The sequence below is a fragment of the Pleurodeles waltl genome, chromosome 10 (genome assembly GCF_031143425.1).
Source record: "Pleurodeles waltl isolate 20211129_DDA chromosome 10, aPleWal1.hap1.20221129, whole genome shotgun sequence".
Classification (NCBI taxonomy): Eukaryota; Metazoa; Chordata; class Amphibia; order Caudata; family Salamandridae; genus Pleurodeles; species Pleurodeles waltl.
In genome coordinates this window covers 343,357,057-343,378,380 of record NC_090449.1, presented here as the reverse complement: position 1 = coordinate 343,378,380, position 21,324 = coordinate 343,357,057, and the positions used below count along the sequence as shown (strand labels likewise).

The following is a 21,324-nucleotide window of genomic DNA, read 5'->3' as shown; positions in this document are numbered from 1 at the left end:
TTATGTTACTATCTCCACTCCTCTTGATAATATGTTAACGCAGATTCTAATGACCACCTCATACTTTGAAAATACGGTTCTGTTTTATTAGTTGACCTCTGCAGCTCATGTGACAGTTGACAAACATTCCTCACTAATATCTCTGCTGCCAGACACTCACAAGAATATTCTTTACAAGATCAGGACGATGCATTAGTGAACACACACAGTACCTACTCTTTTGCCACTCCCTCTGCTTCCAACTCCTCCCCCCGCCCCGTCTTTGCTTGCATCGCTTTTTAAACACTGAAGGGCTACACATTCGGACCTGCCTAATGGAAATGGCCTCTAGAAATTCAGAGTAGATGGCTTCTACTTGCAGCAGTGCTTCCTTGGGCTTTCCCAAGTTGCTGTGCTTTAGGGCCAGATGTAGGTACTTTGCAAATTGCAACTTGCAATTTGCAAATCCGAGCGACTCGCAAATTGCAACTCGCAATTTGCAATGCAGAACAGTGTCTCAGACACCGTCTGCGAGTCGCTATGGGGTCGCAAAGACCCACCTCATTAATATTAATGAGGTGGGTCGCAAATTGCAGCCCCATAGCGACTATGGGCACTCACTGACATGGAGGCCTGCTGTAGTCAGCAGACCTCCATGTCCGTGACTGCTTGTTAATAAAGCAGTTTTTTTTTTAAAGTGTAGCCCGTTTTCCTTAAAGGAAAATGAGCTGCACTTAAAAAAAAAAACGAAACCTTTTGTTTCGGAATTTTTTCAGGGCAGGTATTGGTCCCTTGGACCACTACCTGCCCTGAAAAAATATTTTGGGGTCCATTCACAAAGGGGAAGGGGTCCCATGGGGACCCCTTCCAATTTGCGAGTGGGTTACTATCCACTTCAAGTGGATGGTAACTGCGACTCCATTTGCGACCGCGTACACGGTCGCAAATGGAATTGCATACCACTGCGAGTCGCAAATAGGAAGGGAACACCCCTTCCTATTTGCGAGTCGGAAATGCATTTTGCGAGTCGGTCCCGACTCGCAAAATGCATTTCTGCATAGCAAACTCCAGTTAACGACTCGCAAACGGCAATTTTTGTCGTTTGCAAGTCGCAAACTGGTTGCTACATCTGGCCCATAGTGTACTCACCATTCCAGCCAGGAATGTTAGTAATGCACATGGGCCTAACACATTATTTTATAAATTCCATGATGGTTGAAAAAATGAAGTCAGTCAGAAATGCCAGCAAAACACTGATGATTGCAAACACTCACCAGTTTACTGCACATTGTGACATACTCAGAGCATGTTGTTCTTACTCAAACCCATGCCTGCATACACAGTGAGCGAGCGAGAGGATTAGGATCCATGCACAACCTCCCTTAGACATCCACCACACTACAAATGCTAGAAACCAATGGTTGTGCGGTGGTTCACCACAGAATTTGACAGGTCCCTGCATCCACGGATCGTCCTGGCATGCTCTTTCAGTGGTGAGCTGTTCACAGCATAGTAAGTAGATACTACCTATGTAGACTCAGCCGCTATTCTTAACATGTGTTTTTTGGAAATAATATTTTATACATTATTTTCTATATTTTATCAATAAATTGTTTGATGGGACACTATGAGTTATCCATCCCATTACATCTGGAAACATGTTTTTGTCTTACAAACGTCCTAAATGGGTCAACAGCCTTCTTCAGGGCTGTTCTAATCCCGGACTACTCAACATCCCCGTCATACAAAGTGATGATGCATAAGGCCCTCATACCTGTACGAGTCCATAAGTGGTTTTAACCTGCAAAACAAAAGAAGTAAAGAAACAGAAACTGTTTTCAAACAAAACAGAATATTAAAATGACTAATTACATGGAACAGCACCTCAAATCTAGTGGATGCTGCAGTTGATTCGCAAATTATAAGTCAAGTGAGACATGGTTGCTGTATCACTGCAAAAGAAAATGTGGTCACACAGGTATTTATTGCACGCAAACACCGATTTTCCTGTACCTTAACTTGGGTTAATCTTATGACCTGGCCATGTCGAAGGGTGCCTCCCTCTAGTCACACACTAGTGTGCATGCAGAGAGTGGAAACAAGGAGAGTGTGTTATTCTGATATTTTCATGTTATTTTCATTACTTCTCTCTTTCATATGTTGTGATATATATATATAGATATATATATCACAACATATGAAAGAGGGAAGTAATTACCTACTGGCGATAGCCAATAGGTAATTTGGGTTGAGGTAGGACCTAGATTCCATAGGAAAAGCATATATATATATAGCCCTAGCCTTGTTCATGGTTAAGGTGACCGTGAATGATACATACCCATATAGAGAAACAATGGACAAATACCAATACTTAGTGCTCAACTGTGGGCTAACGTAGCGGCCATTTTAAACTGTAGTATGTACATAGTACTTTCTAATCCATTCTTAATTCCAATTAAGATCCAGCAATGAAGGACCAAAATATCATAAAAAAATATGCGTCATTTTTCTATTTTTCATGTATCTGCGTGTAAATTATCGTTAGACCAATATTCATATAAGACTGTGAATGGGTTGTTCGGTTTCGATGTCATCACATCTCTTCAAGAGGTTTAGCTTTCTCCAGACCCAAGGGAGCACCCAGTATTAGTCAAAACAATACCCTTTCATCGCAACACGTGTAAGGGGTTGTTTTTGCTCATTCCAGGTTGGCTTGGACGGTATTTTGCCAGTCCAAAGCTGTAACACTGTGCCTGGAGTGGTGAGAAGCTTTTGTCACTTTACAGCCTGGCAAGGATGGCACTGGGCCAATCCTGTGCTTAAATATTTTGCTGTACAAATGTCAAAAGACTTTGTCGCTTTCTAGCTTGGCGTGGATGGCACTGTGCCAATCCTATGCTTAAAAACTTTGCAAGAAAAACAGACATTTGAGGTGAGCAAATCTAGGGTGTTGCTGGTGCTGCAGGGTGCTCCTAACTGGAGCTGCTCTCCACCTAAACTTGGGAACTTGCCAGAGTTCTTTCTTCTGCTTTAACCCCAGGTTTCCGGGTGACCACAAAAGTTAGGTGTTGTGATTCTCCTGAACCAGGCTTTTGTTGTTCCTGCAGATACTGCCTAACCACACCTCACCTCACGCATTCCATCGATGAGGTAGCGAGGATCGAGGCCAGGCTACTAGCCCATTCAAAAATAAAGCTTGGTCTGCTGGAGTACGGGTGACTTTGTCAAAGAATCCAGAGGTCACCATTGGTCAAAGGTTTCCAGCATTGGCGATGCTGCAGTCTTCTGTATGTGATGGTACTCTCTTCACAGGACATTGTCTTTAAGGGCAATGGCTCTCATTATAGGTTTCTTACAGTCTTTGATGGAGGTTGCAACAGTCGTTACAGCCCCATCAGGATTATGAGATTCATTAGAAACCAGGTAATATTCCCCCATTGAGTCCAGGTGCTCAAATCATATGAAAGTTCTAGACTAAATTACATGGTAATGTGAAATTATCTGAGCAATCAAACACAAGTATTACTGATTATCCTGATAATTTCCTACTACTCAGTGGGTTTCAAATGTAACCCCTGGTAATTCCACATCCACCAAGTTAACTGTACTCCTAGTGACATTAAATCCACCGGTCTGTTCATAACAAACATGTTCTCTAAAATATCAGTAATGGGACAAACTAAATGTTTGGCATCATTTAATACAGTCCTGGGAGCTTTGACATCTCTGATTAAGTTCACACCTTCGGCAGCTGTTGTAAGTTTATTTTATAAAAAGAAATTGTTATAGACTGCTTGCCAGCCATGTTGTTTAGTTTTTACATGTTTTTATCCCCTTGTCTGTTTCAGCTTCAGTCGACTCTTCAGCTCCTCTGCAAGTCCCCCTCCTGTAAAGAGGTCCTACCCGTCGGTGAACATCCACTACAAGTCTCCCACGCCAGCAGGATTTAGCCAGCGCCGCAGTCATACCATGTGTCAGATATCCTCAGGAGGTCGCACTCTTGAGTTCTTCCCTGACGAGTGAGTTGTTAGGACCTGCCAGGCCATTAAAGCAAAGTTGAATTTGGGAAGAACACCATCTAACATACCCTTTCTTTTTAGAAATGGAAATGTGTGCACTCTGCAGAATCCAGGGGCCAGGCTGTTTGCTGGCTTATTCAGAGAGAACGGATTAATCTTATTGATTGTAATATCAAAGTTCTTAGATGAAACATATTTCCAACATCTTGTAAATGCAGTTTTTAGGGTCTCTGGTGAGAACGTGGTCAATACTAATGGCTTTTATCCGAAAGACACAAAAGACCGAAGGACAACAAGGAAAAGGGAGACTAAAATCAATAGAAGGTTTTGGAAGAGAGGCAAAGATGATATGAGTAGAAAATGGATGATGTTTATTTTGAAAAAAGTCACAATGAGGTTTTAATGAGATTGTGAATTTAAGGGCTTGGATTTTCTGGCTTTTGATATCCTTTCTTGCTGGCTGCATTATCAGTCCTGATGCTTGCTTGCTGCTGTTTCCTGTATCCTCGTTAAGGATGTTTAATTTCATTCTTTTCAGGTTCCTTGCTAAATGATGAATGACACTGTGTCTTGTAACCAGTTTCAAAGACTACTAAAAGTATGTTCTTGCGTTCTAGTGGATGAGAAAGTGTGGTGCAGCATAGAGCCAAAGCACTTTCGTTTGTAGTACATGTTACAAAACCTTTCACTTCATTTGTGTGAGAGATACTATGGAACATCTGTGCTCACAAGATATGGTAACCATCATTGGTAGTTACAGATAACCTCTACCTTTTTCCACAATCCATGCACATGCCCAACAATATGCACAGTTCTCGTTTTTGCAAGCCCCGGAACACTAGAAAGCTTTACTTGTCCCTTGAATGAGGCCGATGTAGAGCATATCCTATCTTTGTGTCTACCTCTATTCAAGATCATACTCACATTTATGGGAAACTTGTGAAAGGATTTTTGTGGATTGGGCAAGCTGTGCTTCTCCTTCTTACGGCATTAGTCTCTCATTATCTTATTTTTTTATTTGAGCCAGCTTGTCACTTCCAGGATTCATATACCAGCAAGTCTGATAACCTAATTAAGTTTACACATACAAGTGGGACAGTTAGGGAAATGCCCTAGATCCCTGTCTCAATAACTTTGAATAAAAATTATTAATCAATTATTTTGTGAAAACTTGCTGTCCAGTGGTCACAAGTTACCAATGACATTTGCAACCAGTCTTATCTCTTTAGCCAACAGAATGTTGCATTATTTCCTGTCATAACTAGGGCCCGCAATTCCAGGCATACCTATGGCCTTTGGCTACAGTGAGGACTGGCTTACGTTGTTCTGCGGGTTGTGTGGTTGCTTGGTAGTAGCTATGTGAAAGCTCCTTTTTGTTTTGTTAGTTCACTAAAATGTTAAGGTTGGTTTTGTGGCTCATCTTGTGATGGCTGTGAAAGCATCCTCTTACAAGCATACTTTTGTTTTCTACTAGTAGATAACAGATACTGTAGGCAATCTAGTCACGTAAGAGAGGCTGTAAAGTAATTATAACTTGCCAAGCAACAGTTGAAGAGAGTTAAGGTGGCAAAACTAGGTGAGATTCCAGATGCCTATAATGCTAGATTGGAAACATTCTGGAGTTATAAAGAGAAGGTGGAAGAAAGCATGGTAGTTCCACTGAATAAAAATGTGAGAGTGTATGTGCCATGGTGACAGGACGTAGGACTCAAACTTGTCCAAAAAACTCACTTTTAGCCAACAAGTTCAGGAGTATAAAACCAGCAAGAATTAGTGACAATGAAGAAGGTAATAAGACATGTTTTACATTGAAAAAAACACTATAGAAATATTGTTGCAGGTAATGTAGGTGGTGGATAGGCTCTGTTTTACTGTGGGATGCCTTCTGTTAACCCATGATCAATGCCATCCAGACAGGTTTACCTTTTTATAACACCAGAGAAACTACGATGGACGTCTTTTGCGTTGCTTAAGTTTTACATGATTCAAAGACTTCCCCAGAGTGCATTCTAAGCTCCTCTGCTATGCGCATTTTGATTGTTCCTTACCTGCTCTAAAAAACAACCCTATTGGCTGTGGCTTGGTAAAACGATAGTACTAGCGCAATTTATCAGGCAGTCCAGAGGCCTTCTCTGTATGCTTTCTATAGCCATCGCTGATTGGGGCCAGTTGTTCTTTGCACTTCAAGCCTGCCATCAATTTATGGTGCCACCACCTCCAATTTCTTTTTTAATCACGCTAGTCTAGACACAGTGAGAAAGTGACTACCTATAGGAGTAAGGAAATATTACCATAATAACTATAGATTTCCTTTTCCTCAAGGTATTTGAATTATTTTCCACATATGAACAAACAATATGCGTGGCAGTTCTGGAACATTCCCCGCATTTGACATTACATGGTTTCTTGAGAGACTTCCTGTCCCTGTATCCCTCACCCCAACTTCCACAGCCAACCGCCACTAAAACCTACCTGCACGGGAAAGACCAACAGAGAACCAAAAAGAAACCATCAGCAGATTAATGTGGGACGTTAAAACAATAAAAGGACACTTTGGTTCATTAGAGACACCCCACCTGGAACAGCAGCACTCCACAACACTGACAATTAGGTTTCCTTAAGAAGTGTCAGTTTTCTTCTGGTCCTGGGGCATGATAGCAAAGGGGTTGCATCCCTAATATGATAAATGAGTGGCTTCCACATGGTTTCAAATGTGTGCATTTCATCCTAAAGATCATTGGTGAGCATCTCCATGCCTATCAATAGCTAAAGCCACCTTGTCCAATCAATCAGTGTGGACAAGACATACTTTTTCCATGGACTTGTAGTGGTTTGTTTGGCTGCCAACAACTATAGATTTCTAAGCCCTTACACCCCTTCTGATTGCCACTAAATCACTATACCCCACATTACCAATAGGCTATAAATAGAAGTTGTAGAGGAACACTATGGGTCTGGAGTTTTTCATCTGGATACTTTGGTTCTCCAGAAGTATCAGTACTTCCTGGGTGATACCAGACCTATTACTAGACCACTTGTAATGACCTCCTTAAGTATCCTGGATGCTGGGTTGCTTTTTTTCTAGTTATCTACAAAAACACAGAACTGGAAGTGCAAAACTGCAGTCTTTCTTATTCTTGGGGACTTTGACTTGTGCCTTTTTTTGTTACATATACAGTTTTGTAGTACTCTTGGGATGCTCCAAGATTCTGAATTAGTTGGTGGAGCTTCTGTACTGGTTAAATTTCACACATTATAATTAGGACTGGCTTGCTCTATCTGCCACATGGTGATGGAGCGCATCTCATCACTGTTTTAGTATTGCAATAAATGCAAGGCTACATGTTTGTGGTGTCTGTGACATCCTTAAGCATGGGGCTCAATAGGCTATCACCAATGTGCCTTACTCACAGGAACAGCCATAGGTATATGTAAGTAACTGTTTGTAATGTGAAATATTCCTGCCACCTCATCCAACCGATGCTTGCTGTGTTTTTCCAGGCTTCTTGCAAACTGAACAAGACAATGTCTGCTTCCTTTTATCTCTGGTGCTGAGCTTTGCTTGCTTGTGCCCATGCACTGCTTCGCTTCCTTGACCCCCGGCTTCTTGTTTCTAACCACAGATTGAGAAGTAACACTGTTGCTTCTCTCCTCAGTGACTGTACGTCATCCGCACGCCGCGAACAGAAGCGGGAGCAATACCGCCAAGTCCGGGAACACGTGCGGAATGACGATGGCCGCCTGCAGGCATGCGGCTGGAGCTTGCCCGCCAAATACAAACAGGTAGGATTACTTCTAGTGAACCTCTTCTGATCAACATGGAGAAAGAGTACTGCAAAGAAGGGGTTGAATTATATTTGTCATCTGTCAATGTATATGCAACAACTGCACACACCCACTTCAGCCTGGACTGATGATAGTAAATCAAACTTGAAATGTTATGTGGTCTTCTTCTTGTTGGGATTTCCTATATGTATCCACTCTAGAGTTTGAACAGTACATTTTCACCGAGGTGCTCCTAATGACTAGTGCACCAGCCCCGAGCAAAGATGAGACAAAGAGGATGGTTACACAGATTATGCTGTCAGTGTCCCTGTGACAATCTGGTGGAAGCCAGGTCTACGGTGTTGAGACTTTAAGTCCCAGAACAGCCTCTGTCAAAGGGAAGCCAAGCTATGACAAAGATGAGGATGGGTCATGGCTCTTTTTCCAATTTTCTTTTTGATTTATTTTTAACTGTTTCTGTAAACTCTGTAAAATGTATAAGATGTTTTCACCAGATGCTTTGTGTATTGTATAGATGTTCAGTCACATATTGCAAAGCATGAGGATATTTGTATAAGATATTTAAGAGAAATATTACATACACTTTCTCCATCAATCAGCTAAATGGAACCTAACACCAACACAAGAGAAACTGTTGAAGTGATTAATAAGTTGTTGAATTAGGTTGAAATGATCCCTAACAACGGAGACAATATACCACCTGTGAGTCCAGTGTAGGGGACCTGAGAACATTGAAATAGGAATGGGGGTCATACGAAGGGAACAGAATGACCTCTAGGAAAAATGATACAGAAAACCGTGCCTCTTGTGTGCACATATTGCACAGGCATTGTGAGAGAGAGAGGTCCAGTTATTAATCCAGGAGACAGGACGTGGGAGGGCTTCAGGGAGACCGTGGTAGGTCAAATGCCTAATGTAGCAACACATCACCGCAAGGTGATAAGGTGAAGATAGGAGATAAGAGGCCCGGGAATAAATTAAATACTATGCATCACAAAAGTCCATCTTAGAGTCAAACCTAAAGGTCACAGAGAAGCATCAAAATAAAAGTATCTCACTTAAATTCCATAAAGTGAGAGCGGTGGTAATGAGGGGTTATGGATACAGAGTAACAACAACACATAAGCGGAGAGGCGAACACACAAAGAGAAATGGAGGCATAGATGGCCATACTAGTCATTCCCAGACTTTGATGCCTCTGATCAAATGCTAGAAGCGCGTCTTTATGGTGGCGGTGTCTCACACAACTAAAGACAGATTTGATTTGAAAATTCACTCCTTAGTCTTTTCTTTAGTTTTAAATATGCCTGTGTGCCCTTCAAGAGATTAGTGGATCAACTTGTTTTTGAGACCTTCTATATGAAATAATCTCTTGCCCCTGAATATTAATCCAGCCCTCTCTGAAAAATCCTCTTTCATGTTGCATAAGTTTTTTAATCTTCACTTCATGTTTTTCTTCATACCTTCTTCATGCATTCTTCCTGAAGGACACCATCCTTTATCTCTCTTTTCCTTTCCATTTTGTGCATTATCGTGTTAATGACCACACAGTTTTATTTCCTCATCTTCACTTTCATTGTTATCTGACTTATTTTGTCCTAAATCCTTCATTACCAGCCTAGGAAGGCATTCTGCAACCTTATTCTGAACAACTTTAAATTTGTGTACATATTCTTGTAACCTCACCCACAAATCCATCTTGAAACAGAATCAGTATCTTTTTTATAAATACTTTTTCTAGCAGTTTGTGATCTGTTGTATTTCTGAAATTCCTATCCAACAAAAGTCTTCACTTTTTTGATGACCCCAATCTACTGTAAGAGCATCTTTCTAATGATTAATGATTAGTTTCTGCTGCACTCCAGCTCCTTGAAATAAAGGTTGCTTTCTTCTCCTTTTGTTCACCATGTAGTAATATTGTGCCAAATCCTAAAACTGAAAGCCTTAACTAACCTCTTTTGCACATCTTCAAACTCTTCTCAGTGTCCTTCACTCCATACTAAGTCGACTTTTTGTCAAATAATTCACTCATTGTCCTTATCTTACTGGCAAATTGGGGTACACATTTGTTATAGAACTCAGTCATCTTTAAGAATCTTTATTTTCTTGTAGTGGAGTGTCTCATATGGAATTCCTCAAACTTTCTTTTGATTTTATATATTTGCTAGACAATTTATGTCCCAAGTAGTCTATCACACTTGTTGAATTTGTGTTTTTTTTTTTGCTTTTGACATTAACCCATTCCTTTCGGAGTTCAGATAGAAATTGTCGGTTGCTACTATAATGTAAAATTTAGAAACTGCCTCAACATACTTCCCAAGACATCCACCATCTCCCTCTGAAATTCAGCACAAGGGCTTCCGTAAAAACCTAAATACTCGAAAGAGTGGGGCGATAAAAGCTATCAGAATTATTAAGTAGCCTTTCCTGATTTTATGTTGAATCTAGGTTGAGAGAAGAAAATACTTTCCCTCAGTTTTGCATTGTCATCATTCTTTTAGAGATTGGGATGGAAAATACATATTCAGTGCTATAACTGTGTTCATATTGCTTAGATATATGCATAGTTTAATGTCATCTCAAGGTTTTTTTGTTACCACTAGTGGGACCAACCATTCTGTCATTTCTCCTGCTTCTAAAATTCCTATGTAAACCCTTTTCACTCCTTGGAAATGTTTTTTCTTATCGCCATTGGTACATTTCTAACTGCGAGTGGAGGATAAGCACCCTCTAGTGCCATCTGAGGAGGCAGTGTATGCGACACCAAGGGAATCACTTGCCTCAGGTGCTGATCTTCCAGTCAGTGCATAAGAATTTGTTGTAGTGGATGGACACCTCCAACCTTCAGAGGGGTCGCCGATTCACCCACAAGTCTAGGCTGCCATGGTCACAGATGCCTCCTTGCAGGGTTAGAGTGCTCATCATGCTAATGTCACAATGCTGAGCCTTTTGTCCCTGTTAGAGTAGCTCCTGCACATAAATATGCTTGAGCTGTAGTTGGTCATTCTTGCCATAAGGCCTTGCTTCCTTTTATAACAATGGGCACCACCATCCATTTTATCAACAAACATGGTGATGTGGAGTGATGAACTCTATGTTTGGAGGCAAAGCCTTTATGGACATTTCAGCAGCAATGGAGAGTCTTCCCTGTAAAAGCCTATCTTGCCGGCTCCCTCAATATGAGAGCGAATGCTCTCAGGCATTTGTTGCTGGAGGACCACAAGTGGGCACTACACCACAAACTGACAGAAGTGATTGGATTTGGATTTCCTGCTGTGGATCTCTTTGCCATAGCCCAGAACAATATTGAGCCAGAAATGGATTCTTGGTGGGATGCCTTCAGGTTTAGTGGTTGTCCCTTCCTTCTGTATGTATTTCTGTCAGTCCTGCCACTGTCCAAAGCGCTGTGAAAAGTACAAGAGGATTGTGCACAGTTGATTTTCACTATTCCAGACAGGGATGGGAGGATCTGATATGCCATGCTTACCTTGCAGCAGGTCAATCAGGAGGTCCACCTCAGTCCCAAACACAACACCTGCATGTGTAGAGATTGATCTGTGCAAGCTAGATTATTTTTACCATCCCATTGAGGTCACGGACATCATCTTAACAGTCAAGAAGCCTCCCTCTAAATCCACCTTTCCAGGTCACTGGAGCTGATTTTTGCAATAATGTGAGTCAGAAAGGATTAATTAATTTACATCTTGAGGTTTGCATTGTCCCTTGCACAACACCTGGCAGCTCTAGCTCTCTTTATGTGCCCTTCTGATCAAACTTCCCTTTTTCAAATCTCCTCTAGTGGCACATTTTCTGAGACGTTTTCTTTACTTGTTCGGTCCCACTAGTTTATATAAACCTTTCTATTGATTTTTCATAAACTGTACAAAACACAGATCATTTTCGCATAGCCAAGGAATCGAATCTCCTCTAATGGCACATTTTCTGAGAAGTTTTCTTTACTTGTTCGGTCCCACTAGTTTATATAAACCTTTCTATTGATTTTTCATAAACTGTACAAAACACAGATAATTTTCGCATAGCCAAGGAATCGAGATATGGGCGGCGATAGTGTACATGTTACAGTAGAGAACAGCATAAGGCTTAGTATCATCTAAATCTGTTCTAATGAAGGGGATGACATCTTCGTGACATTGTTGAAAACCTAGGGGCTGTGTAGTGGTCTCCCTGTGTGGGATTATCCCATAGAGTATCTGGTCATGTCTCAAGATCATTGAATGCGATCCAGGGGCTCCATATCAGGCGGAATTTATGTGGACAACCTCTACTTTTATGTACCACCCTCTCTGCTGCCATGTACATGTCCATCCCCTTCCTCCATTCCATCATCGTCAGAGTCACCGGGGCCCCCCACCAATGTCTAGCTATGTCCCTTTTGCCTCTTACCAGGGCTAGATTACAAAGCATCAATTGCTTCCGAGGGAGGTTTTTGTTGCCCAGGATCCCCAGCAAGATGTATTTAGTATTGTCTGGTAGATCAGTCTTTAGCATGTTCCCCAATTCAGTAAGCAGCAGTCTCAAGTAAGTGCGCATTTTCCGGACAAGTCCAAAGCGTGTGGAAGTAGTCTCCCTGGTAATCTCCACACCTTAAACAGTAAGGAGAGGCTGTTCTACCCATAAGTTAGAGGCACTCTGTCGTAATAGATCCAGTGCAGTATCTTAAGCTGAATGAGGTGTAGGTGGGACTTGATTGCTACCTCCCTTGGAAACATGAGAGCCGCCTCCCAGTCTATATCCTCCAGCGTTCCTAAGGCTGCCTCCTAGGTGGACCTAAGTTTGCTGAGGGTATTTGGCATATTATTATTAAGCGTTTTATAAATTGAGGAAACTGCCCTCTCTAGTATTTCACCCATGAGCAAATTCGCCAACCCCCTACCCTCTAAGGGTGAGTACCCGGGGATTTCAGTGGGCATGCTCTTCGCTCTCCATGCATGTTGGAGTTGGAGATACCAGAAGCTTTGCTTGTCAAAGAGGTGATATTCTTGTTGCAGGGTCGAGAAGGGCATCAGATATCCTTCTCGCAATAGATCTCTCACTCTCGAGATCCCTATAGTGTCCCAGTCCCTGAACCCTTTCAATGTATTAATCTCTGTAAGCAAGTTACCCACCTATAGAGGAGTCTTTCGTGTGATTTTACCTGCCCAACCAATGCGTCGGGATGATTTATACCATGCCTCGATCACCACCCAGAATGCAGGCATGAGGCGTTTTGTTCCTCTATTTCCATATAGAAAATGTAGATAGGATTTGGTGTGAAATTGTGTCCTTTCCAGTGCATAAGTGGGATGGGTCCCATCTGCATGACTCAATCATTGACTACCAATAGGTAGGATGCCCAGTAGTACGTTCTTAAGTCAGGGAGAGAAATCCCTCCATTATAACAGCTTCTCTGCAGCGTTTGCAGGCTGACCCGTGGGTGCTTGTCTTGCCAGAGGAGGTGCCTTAGTTCGCTGTCTATTTTCAGGAAGTGCAATTCTGGCAGTACATAGTAACAGTTCTACAATGCATATAGAAACTTGGGTAGAGCAACCACTTTAAACATAACGCTCTGCTCATAATAGTAAGAGGGAGCGTCTTCCAACACCCGTCATCTGCGCAGAATTCTGACAGTATTTTGCCCACATTACGGCGAATACTGCATGCCACATCATACGTCACATAAATGCCCAAGTATTGGAATCCATCCCCAGTTACCCTCAGTTGATCGGCAAGGTCACCCAACAAAGAACGGCCAATCTCCGCCTGACGGTTATGGTAGAGGACAGATTTGTTCCGATTAATGGTGTTGCCAGAATGCTGACCATAGGCATCAAAGGCCTGAAACATGGCCGGGAGTGACGTGTGGGTGAGATATGTAGAGAAATATATCATCCGCCTATTACAATATCTTCTCCTCGTCTAGGACCATGCTGGGGTCCTAAAACCCTCTTAGCAGAGAATTTTCCCAAATTTGGCAGGCCAGCGACTCCAGAGTTAGCGCAAATATGAGGGGCGATAATGGGCACCCCTAACAGGTGCTTCGCTAGATATTGAAGATACCCGACATCACCCTGTTGACTGGCGCAGCCACATAGGGTTCCCTGTATAGTAGTGCCACCCACACCAGGAGTCCATCACCAAAACCCAGTCTTTGGAGTGTACCATCATGATGGGCCAGTGCACTGCATCAAAAGCCTTCTCAGCATCTAATGACAGTTCTTAATTGCAACTCCATTCAAACCAAAGCACAGTTGCCCAGTTCTACTTCTTACTCAAAAAACAATTCTGTTGGTGGTAATTACTTCTATTTGCATGGTTGAAGTACTTTACGCCTTTCTGGTTTGTCCACCCTTTAAAGTTTTCTTTTTGGACAAGTTGGTCCTTCACAGTTTCACATATTTAATACCGTAGGTAGTTCCTGTATTTTATGTGGGCCACCTATCACCCTTCCATCAATCTTTCCGCCTGTGCATCCGGCCAAGGATAATTAACTGCAGTACAGGCTGGACCCCAGACATGTAGTGGTGTACTATACTGAACACATGCAATAAGAAAGAGTTGCTGGCCAGTTCTTTGTTGTCTTTTCTGAAGCAAAAAAAGGGCACAGCAGTGACCAACTGCGCCATTTCACGTTGGGCCATCCTTTGTTTCAAGATCTGCTATACCTTGGCTAGAGAGATTGTCGAGATGGCATTCTCACTCATTCCATTAGGGCTATGGCTGGTTTCAGGGCTCTTTCCAGTGGTATCCATGTTGCCCACAATGGCCATGCAACCACATGGTCATCTTTGTATACATTTCCTAAGCACCATTGCACTACTATCTTTAGCAAGTCATTGCACAAAACATCCAGTCTTCTTTCTAAATATTTTGGTTGTATGTAACAATATCATGGTTGGACTAATAACCCACAAAAATATTACAGCCACAGTATTGACTACCACTATATTGTCACGGTAAGTAGATATCAGTAAGTAGCGATTTGCTGTTCTTAGCCTCATATTTACAGAACTTGATAATACTATGGAAAAATGTTACAATTCTAGCCTCAATATAGTGGCATAATACCGATTAATACTGGGCAGTCATGTCAGAGATGAGCTACAAAAAACTAGACTTTGTGTATCAAGAGTACTTACCAGTTTGAAAGTTTGATTTGGGCATTTTCATTCATCCCTTTTTTACTTTGTAAGAATAAAAACTACTCTAAAACCAACCTAGTCTCAGTTAGTAAATTAAGGTGCATGACAGCATGATAATTGTTTCTGTGCAGCATTTACCTGTGTTCCATGCTTCTTATGGATTTCAATATCTTCAAGATACAATTAGCAAGTCACATCTGTACCATTGTAGCCCACACCAGAGTTGAATCCCCTTATTCACACCTTCATTTTGCTTCCTTACCAGCTGAGTCCCAATGGTGGGCAGGAGGATACGCGCATGAAAAATGTTCCTGTGCCTGTCTATTGCAGGCCTCTAGTGGAGAAGGACCCCACTATGAAGGTAAAACATTGAATGTTATAGGACTTGCAACTGTTTCTTGTCATGATTCCAGAAGTCGTTTTAACACTCTGCTTAAATGTTTATGGAGCAGCATTGTGGTGTCAATCCAGGATAATGCTGCAACTTTGGTATGCTAGTGTTATGGTCTTTACAATGCAACAGACTGGTCAGAGCTATATTGTCATAATACTGGTGCAACAGAAGTTGCAAGACTCATTGTAACAGTTGTTAAGAAGAGTGCTTTTATTTGCTTATACTCTCTTAGAAAACTGATACTGTGTCAATGTAGTTTTAAAACAATTGTGGTTTGCACCGTATCCCCCTCCAGAGTTTTGCACTGTGTGACCTGTGTCCTCTGCATGTCTCGTACTCAATTCACTCTTCTAAGCACGTTTGCAATCTGTACTTTGGTTTGACTTTAGAGGGTTTGCTTTTATTGGTTCTTTGGGAATTTCAGATGTGCTCTTGGATTTTTCATTGCTCCCCTTCCATTGTAGCTACCCACATTGTCTATCTTCATTGCCTGTGTACGATCCTCCCTGATCCTGATCTGTGCTCATATTGCAGGCTGCTCGGTAATGAAGAAAATTAGTTACTTACCTGTAACTGCAGTTCTCCAGTATTGGTATCTTTCATAGATTCACATGCTTGAATCATCCCCGTCGTCGAGGTGGGAGCCTCACGGTAAATTTAAATATATAAAAAGCAGTAAGTCAGTAAAAATAAAACCAGTAGGCCCAAGTAGGCCTCATAAGGTATTTTACAGTCTATCCACTTTGTTTTGTGAAAAGACCCAAACTTGAGTATCAACCAATCAGGATTCAGCCCCTCCCAAACACTCCCAACAGAGGCTGAATTCCCTCAGATTTTCTATTAGGAGTGTGAAGTTTAATATCTGTATAATAGGGGAGCCTCTGAGGGGAGGAGGGTGGGTCGCATGTGAATCTATGAAAGATACCAATACTGGAGAACTGCAGTTACAGGTAAGTAACTAATTTTCTTCTCCAGTATTGGATCTTTCATAGATTCACATGCTTGAATCCGAGTAACGAGCAGTAATGTTTTCTTACTTACTGAATTACATTGACTGTAATTCCATCGTAATTCTATACGTGATGTGATTCACATTAGTTCAGTTTTAAATATGCACTTACATATAATTATATTTATATTCACAAACATACGAATATAAAAGCAATAAAATGTGTGTGGCCAGAAATCCTGACACAGTTTATGCTATTATTATGGAGAATACGACACGTTAAACAGTAGAAGAAAATGAACCATTAATGACCATACCTCGAGTGTGGTGGTGGGATGTGTAAGAGGCTCACCTTAACGAAATAGATGCCTCAGCACTGCTTGTCCCACTGCTGTATCGACCTGGTTTGTCTCCTCTAGACAGTAATGTCTTGTAAATGTGTGTTGGCTGGACCATGTTGCTGCTCTACAGATGCTATGTAGTGGTACACCTGCAAAGAGTGCCGCTGAAGTGGCTACCGATCTTGTAGAGTGGGCTCTCACCTTGGTGTGGAGCGGCTTTCCTGCTTTTGAATGGCAGAATTGAATCGCCAGGCCAATCCATCTTGCTAAAGTCTGTTTGGACACCGCGTGTCCCTTCTTTGTTCCGCCGAACGCTACAAATAATTGATCCGACTGGCGGATGGCCTGAGTTTTCTGTAGATAAAACTTTAAACATCTTTTAATATCGAGAGAATGTAATGTTTTTTCCGCCACTGTTTGCGGATTTGGAAAAAAGGTTTTTAAGATGACTGGTTCATTTAAATGAAATGTTGAGGGAACTTTCGGAATGAATTTAGGATTTGTCCGCAGGATGACACCTGAGTTTGTAAACTGGAGGAACGGCTGTTTGATGGTGAACGCCTGAATGTCACTGACTCTTTTTGCCGAAGTAAGAGCTAACAGTAACGCTGTTTTCCATGCGAGGAATTTTAGGTCAGCTTTGTGGATCGGCTCAAAAGGAGCTTTCATGAGTTGCATCAACACAACATTCAATGACCATAGAGGCGGGGGTTTCCTAATTGGCGGGAAGACCCGAAAAAGGCCCTTCATAAATTGTTTGACAATTCTTGTGGAACACAAAGAGAGTTTATCTGGTGATCTGCGGTATCTGGAGATTGCCGCCAGATGTACCCGTATGGAAGAATATGCAAGTCCTGATTTTGCCAGGAGCAGGAGATATGGAAGTATCTGTTCCGGAGTAGAAGATAAAGGATGTATATTTTCCGCTGCACACCAAACACAAAACCGTTTCCATTTAAGTCTATAGGTTTTGTTGGTAGTGTCAGCTCTAGCTTTTGCTAAGATGTCTCTACACTCTGGGGAGATTTTGAGATTTAAGTATTCATTGTGTTCAGGAGCCAAGCCGACAAATGAAGAGACGACGGATGTGGGTGTGTGACTTGTCCCTGGTGCATCGTTAAAAGAGTCGGACTCTGTCTGAGTGGTAGATGTGGTCGTTCGGAGAGCATGAGGAGCTCCGTATACCATATTTGTCTGGGCCATCTGGGAGCTATGAGTAGAAGTCGACACCCCTCCGTCTTCATTTTTCTGATGACTCTCGGAATGAGCGGGATCGGAGGAAAAGCGTAGGCATAAACTCCTGACCATCTCATCGAAAACGCATTCCCCCACAAATCTTTTTGGGGAAGCCAACTTGCGTAGAACTGGCATTTCTTGTTCTCGAGAGTGGCAAATAGGTCTAAGTTCGGTTTGCCCCATAATAGAAACAGGCCATTGAGAGTTTTCTGGTCTAGCTCCCACTCGTGATAAGGAATTACTGTCCTGCTCAAGGTGTCCGCTAGAACATTGATCTGTCCTGGCACATGCTCCGCTTTTAGTGAAATATTGTGTTTGATGGCCCATGTCCAAATTTGTTGGGCTAGCTGCGAGAGTTGTAGGGACCTTGTGCCTCCTTGCTTGTTTAGATAAAACATGCTGGTCATGTTGTCCGTCCGGATTAAGACGCTTGAACATTGTATCTTTGGCAAGAAAGCTTTTAGAGCTAAGTGTATTGCTTTGAGTTCTAGATAATTGATGTGGAGCTGGCTCTCTTGCTGATTCCAGATTCCGCTGATTTGCAGGTCCTGGCAATGTGCACCCCATCCTTCGAGAGAGGCATCCGTTGTTACTATGTAACTTGGTGTTTGAAGAAGAAAAGACAGCCCTTTTGAGAAATTGGTTGGAGTCGCCCACCACCTCATAGTGTTCTTCATTAGAGGCGTTATGCGAATCTTGTCTTCGAAGGAGCCGAGGACCTGTGTCCATTGTATGTCCAATTGCTCTTGCAGGGGTCGCATATGGAGTCTGCAATCTGGGACTAGCGGAATGCACGATGATATCATTCCGAGCAATGATTTGTAGATGCGGACTGAAACGAACTTTTTTCTGGATAGGTTGTTTGCCAACGAGGTTAACTTTTGTTTCCTCTCGTGTGATGGGTACGCTTTGCTGCGTACTGTGTCCAAAATTGCTCCCAAGAAACTCAATTCTTGTTTGGTGTATATCTGAGATTTCTGGTAGTTGACTACAAACCCCAGGCTGTGCAACAAATGAAGGCAATAGGAAATATGATTTGTTACTTGGAATTTTGAGGGTGCCTTTATAAGCCAGTCGTCCAGGTAAGGGAAGACCTGGATACCTGCCTGGCGAAGATGTGCTGCTACTGGAGCTAGCATTTTTGTGAAGATTCTGGGGGCTGATTTGAGACCGAATGGTAGAACCCGGAATTGGAGGTGCATACTTCCTACCCTGAACCTTAAAAATTTGCGATGGTTGCGATATATGGGGATATGAAAATAAGCATCCTGGAGGTCTAGGGATGCCATCCAATCGCCCGTGTTTAAGAGACGCAGGACATCCTGCAACGTTACCATCCTGAACGATTGTTTCTTTAGAAACTTGTTTAGTGCTCTCAAGTCCAGGATGGGGCGCCAGTCTCCTGAGGGTTTCTTGAGAAGGAAAAACCGGGAATAGAATCCCTTGTTCCTTTGAGATAAAGGGACTGGTTCTATTGCTCCTTTTGTTAGCATTATCCTTACTTCCCTGAGAAGTTGGCTCAACCTCAGAGGCGGTGTACCCGATGGTGGGACACTCGGTGGTGTTTGGATGAATTCCAGAGTATGACCTCTGGTCACCACATCTAGTACCCATCTGTCCGATGTTATAGCCTTCCACTTGGGGAAATAAGAATTGATGCGACCTCCGACCTTCAATATTGATTGGGGAGGTGTTGAGATTATCCGCTGGTCATTGCTTTCTGCCTGTATCTCTTGCTCGGGCAGCTCCTCTTCCTCTAGCCGGATGTTTGTAAGCTGCGGCTGGTGGTAATCGATAATGCTGCTGTTGTTGATGGTGCTGATGTCCTGGTCCTGTGGAGGAAGATGTATATTGTGACCTGTATTGTTGGTATCCACCTCGAAAGGAGTAATTACCTCTACCCCTTGCTCCACGAAAAGGTAGTTTTTTATATTGCAGGGTACCTAGGGATTTTGCCGTATCGGTATCCGTCTTGATAGCCTGCAGCATATCATCGACATGTTTGCCAAACAAACTCTCTCCATCGAAGGGCATGTCGAGAACACGAGTCTGGACTTCTGGTCTGAATGAAGTAGCTTTAAGCCACCCTTGTCTGCGCAGGACTGCTGCTCCAGCTAATTGTCGAAAGCCAGTGAGGGAAATATCTATTGCACTGTCTATTATCTCTGCGGAAACCCTTTCTCCCTCCTGCAAGACCTTTTTAGCCTCCACCTTGAGATCTTCTGGCAGTGAATCTACAAAAACGGACATGTCTGCCCACATCTGCCGATCGTATCTTCCCAGGATGGCGAGGGAATTTGCCGCTTTGACCGTTACTGCAGCAACCGAGGAGAATTTCTTACCAATATTGTCTAGTCTCCTTCCCTCTTTGTCTGGGGGAGACGCAATAGGTGTAGAGGGGTTTTTGGATCGCCGTTGAGCCGCCTGTGATATAACCGAGTCAGGTTTCGGTTGTGAGACTAAACAGGCCGGAGAATCATCTGGGGCCTTGTATTTTTTCTCTAGCCTTGGCATTTGTGAAGGCACTGTTGCCGGGTTTTTCATTGCCTTCAAACCCTCCTGCCACAAAAAATCCACAATAGGTATGGCTCTTACAGATCTCTTTGATGGCTCTTTAAAGTCATACAAAAAACACTCAGTTTCATGGGAAACAATTTCCAGGCCAAAACGTTTCGCCGCTCTCTCTATGATATTATGGAAACCTCCTATGTCTTCTGGAGGAGAATCCACTGGAGCTGCTGGAGGTGGAGATGGTGTGGGAACGAGATAGTCGTCCCATTCACTAGCAGCTGAATCTGCTAACTCGCCCTCTTCCCTTTCGTCGTCCGACGAGAGGTAAGCTTCCGGAGCTTGGCTAGTTACAGGTCTACTAGCCTGAGGCGTTTCGGAAACATTAGTAGTTTGAGCTTGCTGGTAACTCTGAGGTCTAGGTGGCGTGGACTGAGTTGACGGTGGGAACCTTTTATAGTAGTCCTTCAACATATGTTGTAAATCTGTCACTAATGTGCTAGGCATAGCTAGAGGCGATGGTTGGTTTGTCTGTGGATAAGATGTTGAAGCATAACTATGCTGGTAATGTTGATCCTCTTCTTCATCAAACTCTTGACATTTGACATTTAGTTGGGACGGGCTACTAGCTGCCCCAAACATGCCTTGAACGTCATCATCCTCATCGTCTAAAAGATGTTGCGGTGGGTATGGCAGCACCTTACTTGGTGATGTATGCATCGGCAAAATGTCAGATGGCTTGTCTCCTATATTAATAAGGGAAAGGGGTAAGAATCTGGTGGAGTCCTCATGATGGTATGAGGAATGAGCTGGTGAAATGTCCAAAGGTTTGTAAACTGTTAATGCTGTGGTAATCGTCGGATCCATCGTCGACGGTTCCCTCGTCGACGGTTCCCTCGTCGACGGTTCCCTCGTCGACGGCTCCCTCGTCGACGGTACTGTCGTCAACTGTACTGTCGTCGACGGGTCTCTC

General features: G+C 42.7%; 1 protein-coding gene across 6 annotated transcripts in view; it reads left to right on the top strand.

The window, feature by feature from the left end:
• MAPK8IP3 (mitogen-activated protein kinase 8 interacting protein 3) overlaps nt 1-21,324 on the top strand; it is a 729,083-nt gene that overhangs the window by 430,252 nt on the left and 277,507 nt on the right. For 4 of the 6 annotated variants that reach the window (XM_069210566.1, XM_069210572.1, XM_069210569.1 and 1 more), the window contains exons 14-16: nt 3,828-3,998; nt 7,622-7,781; nt 15,189-15,284. In XM_069210566.1, coding sequence (XP_069066667.1) covers nt 3,828-3,998; nt 7,622-7,781; nt 15,189-15,284 — 427 coding nt within the window. The remainder of the gene's footprint in view (nt 1-3,827; nt 3,999-7,621; nt 7,782-15,188; nt 15,285-21,324) is intronic. The other 2 variants (XM_069210571.1, XM_069210567.1) reach the window with 1 other exon arrangement.